The 6500-nt window shown below is 33.2% G+C and overlaps 1 protein-coding gene across 1 annotated transcript in view; it reads left to right on the forward strand.

Moving 5' to 3' along the window:
• The window catches only part of LOC113115369 (ATP-binding cassette sub-family G member 1), a 32514-nt gene extending 28342 nt beyond the window's left edge, over positions 1 to 4172 (forward strand). Inside the window, exons 13-15 of the mRNA XM_026282897.1 lie at positions 328 to 486; positions 592 to 710; positions 2154 to 4172. Coding sequence (XP_026138682.1) covers positions 328 to 486; positions 592 to 710; positions 2154 to 2382 — 507 coding nt within the window. The 3' untranslated portion in view covers positions 2383 to 4172. The remainder of the gene's footprint in view (positions 1 to 327; positions 487 to 591; positions 711 to 2153) is intronic.
• The last annotated feature ends 2328 nt before the right edge of the window (positions 4173 to 6500 follow it).

The raw sequence follows: 6500 nt of genomic DNA on the forward strand, positions 1-6500 counted from the left end.
GTACAGAAACTTAACAGGTTAAAAACAGAACCGAAATCAGGAAAGGGGGAACACGAAGATGGTTATGGCATAAAAGTGTTTTTGGAGCTCGAAGCAGATTTGCTTTTCAGGTCAAATCACTGTTTGCTCTGTTTAGACAAATTCTGCCGCAATGTTACACGAGCAGCCTTTGGTCAGAACTCAGAAATGTCCTCCAATCAGAAAAATTCTCCAATTAGGTGGAAAAAATAGTTTTGAATGTTATGAACGAGTATCCAGATTGTCAGTCTTCTCTTAAAAACAGACTTTGAGAAAGGATGAATCTGATCAGTCTGTTCTTCCTCACAGATCGTGTTCCCAGTGGCCTACTGCAGTATAGTGTACTGGATGACATCTCAACCCTCAGATGCGGTGCGTTTCTTACTCTTCCTGGCTTTAGGGACACTCACCTCACTGGTTGCACAGTCACTGGGACTGTTAATAGGAGCAGCGTCCACGTCCTTACAAGTAAATACCTCAATATCATTATCAATGCATTTCGATGCCATTAATAGAAAATGCATGTCTTGCCTAATGGTGATATAATGATGCAGTATTGTGTTTCTTTAACAGGTAGCAACTTTTGTCGGTCCTGTGACAGCCATCCCTGTGCTGCTGTTTTCAGGTTTCTTTGTCAGTTTTGACACCATTCCAAAATACCTCCAATGGATATCCTACATTTCCTATGTCAGGTAAAGCAACCGCAGGAAATGTTTATTATTGCTAAGACTCAGTATTGAGCTAAGGGGCGTTGTTAGGCACAAGACGGTTATAAATTCACTGTAAACCACTGCTTCATGTTGCTTATTGCTTTTATATAACAGTTATTCCATATATGTAGTAAGGTTTCACAAAATAAAACCGAGCAAATAAGGTGTAATGATATTATAAAAACAGTATTCTTCCACCAAACAATGTAGCTCCTCAGAAACAGTTGTGGTTGCAACAGTGGTTGCCGAGCAACATGCAAACGTAAACAAGGGTGTATGTTTTAGAGTAACTTAAAACTGCTTTGAATGTGGCTCAGCCAATCAGAATCAAGGACCGGAACTCTCTGTTTAATAAATGTAACTTCATAATTCTATTTTCTTTGAATTATACAGTATTTAAAGTGAACTGATGAACATACTGACACACATTTATGGTAATCAAAAATCTAATCTGTATTAAAACTTGTATTTAAATATATAGTATAGTAATATATAGTATAGTTGGGGTCACTTCATCTACAGGGATATCATTGACTTGATTGCAAATAAAAACAGACACTATTTCAACTGAACAGAGATGACATAACTGAATTCAATGATGAACTGCCTTTAACTATCATTTTGCATTATTGAGACACTGTTTTCCAAATGAATGTTGTTCAGTGCTTTGACGCAATGTATTTTGTTTAAAGCACTATATAAATAAAGGTGATTGATTGATTGATTGATATAGTGATATATATATAAATTATAATAATTTTCTTTATTTTTTACTATGTCAATCTACACAAAAAGTTCACTTCTACAAAACATTACAAATTTATACTTTTATATTGTACTTTTAACATTATCAAAAAAACTATACTTTTTAATGTGTGCTCAAGAAACCTTTTGCAAACCTTAGTGGCCTTTTATTTTATTGAGCCTTTTATTTTATTGAGTGTATTACAGCAATTTAACACATTTAACACAATTAAATGTGTTTAACTCCTTTACATTCCAGTCAAATTATTATGGAAAATATAACATTATTTCCTGAACAAGAATTTTACTTTGCTTAAAAACAAAAACAAAAAAAAAGTTCATGGTACAGAAATTAAATATGCCACAAATGTGATTTATGTTTTCTTTAAAATATGCAAGATATAATGTACAGTGTAGAAAAGGTTTATCGTGATGATAAATGATCATGATATTGACCTAAATTAAAATTATTTTATTTTGCAAGTAGAAAGAGGCTGTAGGATGATAGGAAAGCAACTAAACAGTAAGATGTACTTAATGGTTCAGACATTAAATATCTGACAATAGTTGCAACACAATGTTGCATTTGACCAATCAGAATCAAGTATCCCAGAGACCTGTATAATACAACAAAAAAGGATAACAGTAAATCTTAAATGGTCTTCTTCTAAATGTTTTCAGATATGGTTTTGAAGGAGTCATTCTGTCCATCTACGGTCTTGACCGTGAAGACCTGCACTGCGACAAAGATGAGACGTGCCACTTCCAGAAGTCTGAAGCCATTTTGAAGGAGCTGGATGTTGAAGATGCAAAGCTCTACCTGGACTTCATTGTACTGGGCATCTTCTTTGTGTCGCTCCGTCTGATCGCCTACTTCATCCTGCGATACAAGATCAGTGCTGAGAGGTAGACTTGTGGGAGACGTGATGGACTGTGGAGACTTTCCTGCCCAGGGAGGGCTAGGCTGAGAAAGCCAAAGCAGAGAGGGGTTGTTCCCTCCAAACTGACCATCGCCGTGTTTTCCCAGAAACCTGGGCTCAACTTGAAGTCACAGTATGTAGATGACCAGCTTTTGCTTTTATAAGAAGACAAAGAGCTTAGAACACAACAGTTTTGGGGCTCAACCGAAAGTCTGTGCGGATAGAGAGAGAAATATGAGCATGCTGAAGAAAACTTGTAGAAACTGATAAAAGACTTTCACAGGAGAGGTTCTGATTTCGACTGAAAAAGGGTTTGTGTGATCGTACTGGAGAGCTGGAATCTTGTGAAAAAGAAGTGTTCAATTCTATTAAATGTGCACTTTTAGTGTTCTTCAAATCTTAGAAAGTGCATTTATTAAAATGTACTTGGAGATAATATAATATTAATGCAATAAAATACCACTTAAGAGAGTACAATGTGATGAGTGTTTCTTAATACATTTTAGTTCACTTTTAAAAAGTGCACTTTGTAATAATGTCAAATCAAAAGTCTTACTGCATTTTAAATTATAATCAAGTACTGTTATTTGATATTACATTTCAAAGTTATATATTTTAAATGTGCTATATTGTAAAGTTTGAATCAAAACCACTTTTAAGTATATTTAGTTTTACCATCGATGTTTTTCAGTGCATTCAGAATTAAACTTTAACCATATTTCATAAACAAGAGAAGTAATTGCATATAATGGTGTACTTAAGTGGTTAAAAAAAGTGCTCTAAATTTCAGGGTTTATTATATTCAGTATAAATGTGCACAATGTGCATTTAATTGCATTTATAATGTGATTAAGTGTCTAAAAACATACTAAAATATATTATTTTTAGATTTAATTATTTCTTCAATATGTACTATTTTTAAAAGTATGCAAAAATGTGCTTCTTTTTCACAAGGGTGCCCAGTTTGAGCACATAGATGTAGATTGTTTTTGTTCAGATTAATTAATTTCTGGTCTACCTGACATTCCTGCTACGTTACTGAAAAGCTCTTATTCTGTCGGTAATGACTGCTGCTCTTGAAAAAACCTGTTTAACTGATTTTCAAGCTCATCAGAGGAAAAAATTAAACTGTAGAATGCACATACTTTATCATTAATAAAACACTCAAAAGAAATTTAAATGCATGAAAAATGCATCAAATCGTAATAATGTGTAATTTTTGTGCCACTACTGTCACCGAACACAATAATGAATAAAGGTTTCAGTGGTTGAGCAGTCTCGCCTCCAGCTAACAGATGTGGTAAAAAGTAACTTGCTTGCTGGGCTATCTGGCATGTGGTGACATTTAATTCATGCTGACATTTCTGGATTAATCTGGGAATTGATTTTAGGATTAATAAATGCATGCATCATAAATGCAAGCTAAATACAGCCTGTTTAGAAAATTTGTCAATAGAGCTTAATAACTTTTGCCTGTGTTTATGGGGCCACATTACGCACAGTAAACCATCTTCATATTGTATGTAAGAATAAGAATTTTGTCAGTTTTTGCAAAATGCATGGCTTTTATTTGTTCACTGAAAGGTCAATTATTGGATTTCATCACCGTTAACAAACTCCAGGCTGGCAAACCTTCATTTTTTCTTTCTACATTCACAAATGCATTTTGGGTTTTTCATAGAGGATCTCGCACACCTCTAAGTGGCATTTATCATCCAAACATGTTTTATTCACATTAAAGGGCCATTAATTAATGTGTTGTTATTTGTTGACATCTATGCACAGATTATATGCTTTCTGGTTATGTGACAATCTAAAAATAACTTTAATTGCAAAGTCAATGCAAAAGTGTAAATGGAGACAAAAATGAAGAAGAATGTTATTTATTATCTGTGTTCCTTTTATTAATGTCCATTATGTTTAGTGATGTTCTAGCTGTAGGTGCCCAGAGCATTATTCACTAAACATTACAGGCCACAATGTGAATGCTGAGCTTTAACTCAAGTGTTATGACCATTATAATCATACCAAACCTTTGCTGTGGACCTTGATGTGGAAATCCATGCAGTCTTGCTACATATTTAATCTTTGTTCTTTTGGTATTTCTGCATAGAATGTAGAGCATATTTTTAGTTGGTTTTAAACGTATGTTATTGTCTTGTTTTTATTATTTAGTTTGCTTCTTAGAATCATGTCCTTACAATATGAAATTTAGAATTTAAATAAAAGATGTTCCTGTAGACATTCAGAATTACTTCATTTATGTTTTAAAATTACTTCATTTATTTCTAAATGGTCTTCTATGATATGTTTCTGCTACACAAATTGTTACATTTTAGATATAATAATAAATATTAATGATTTTCAAAGTGTTTGTGCTTGGTTTGCTCTGTTTGTGTGTGTGTGTGTGTGTGTGTGTGTGTGTTTTTAGGATCTGAATGCTTCAGTTCTTTATTTTATTTATTATATATTTATTTTTTTAGGCTATCCTGGGTTAATCTCTCTCTTTGACTCTTTTCCCCACACTTCTCTTCTTTAAGCATGAATGCTAGAGATAATGGAAAGAAAGTAAAAATAAAAACGAAGAAAATTATGAACAAGAATGAAGGGATGAAGACAATGTTTCACAACAGAGCAAGTAAGGAGGGATGAAGGCAGAAAATCAGGAAAAAAACTACCTGTAATTAAGGGACAGAAGCAGAAGAATGAAGCTTAATCAAGTCTAAAAGTGTGAAAAACAAGAATACTGCATTCAACCCAGTCTCACTGCTTTGGGTACACAGTTTTCAAATGACACATCCATGAAGTACTATAAGTGATTTATTATTGGTAAGTGGATGTATACAAGTAACAATCTGTAAAATTACCAATCATTTATACTCTTAAGTATATTGAAACTAAGAGGTACCTATTCTAATATTACATGGTATGTATGACCTACTATGCCAAACTTCTTATGTTTGGGAGTGATTTAGAAAGACAATATTCTTTTTCTTTTAATAATTGTACATTGGTATAGGCCTAGGTATTTTTGATCATATTCTACTAAAGGAGACATGATGGAGATTACTGAACAACAAAACTGGACATCTAGTGAAATGAGTAAACAAGTTTCTTCTATGATTTATAACTCACCAGTCTACTTACCTTATGAAAGCGTATTTGTCTCACCAGCAACTTCCCAACATCACTAACATCAAATAACTTTGCATGATATACCATCAAGGTTCAGTGCAGCTTCAAAAAAAAAAAAAAAAAAAAAAAAAAAACACGACACAACACTTATATTTAATTGGATGTATACTGGCTGGGCAAATATATATGATTTCTGTGTTTAAGTGCAACGTTCCTCTCTTGTCCCATGTATTTACAGGGTAAACTGTAAAGTGTTCCTGTAGCTCAAATTGGAAGAGCATTGCATTATCAATCGATATCAAAGATTTTTTATCTTTTTTACTAATCATCTACATCTATCAAGCGCAAGGTTGGGGGTTTGATTCACTGGGAACACATGACAGGTAAAAATTATTAGCCTGAATAAACTGAATGTCGCTTTAGATAAAAGTGTCTGCTAAAAGCATAAATTTAATTTTAAATTTACATTTAATTTAATTTAAACAAAATGTGTGGACTGTAATTTAAAGTGTTGCTTGTTCCCCTTATTCTGTGTAGTTAGAGGGGAGGTGGCTACAACAAACTGATCTAAAATTATTGTTGTTTACAGTGGCAAGAGGAAGTTCAGGAACCCCATGCAGAATCTGTGAGAATGAGTAAGATATTTTACATAAAAGATGTTTGCATTTAGTCCACAACACAAAAAAATGAAGGTCATGTATATATACATACAGTACATTATATGCCAGGTTATATAACAATAAACATGGTGGGCTGCTTTATTTAAAGGGCACCTATTATGCAAAATCCACTTTTACATGGTGTTTGGACATACACGTGTGTTGGCAGTATTCTATCCATACATTACCCAATTTTCTAATTATGCACTCATTAAGTCTCGTCACATTTACAAATACTAAGTTAAATTTTAATTTGTAATTTCATTTTCCCGATCTCTAGAATAACAAACCACAAAACTATTAGCCCACTGAGG

Source organism: Carassius auratus, chromosome 15, assembly GCF_003368295.1.
Source record: "Carassius auratus strain Wakin chromosome 15, ASM336829v1, whole genome shotgun sequence".
Lineage (NCBI taxonomy): Eukaryota > Metazoa > Chordata > Actinopteri > Cypriniformes > Cyprinidae > Carassius > Carassius auratus.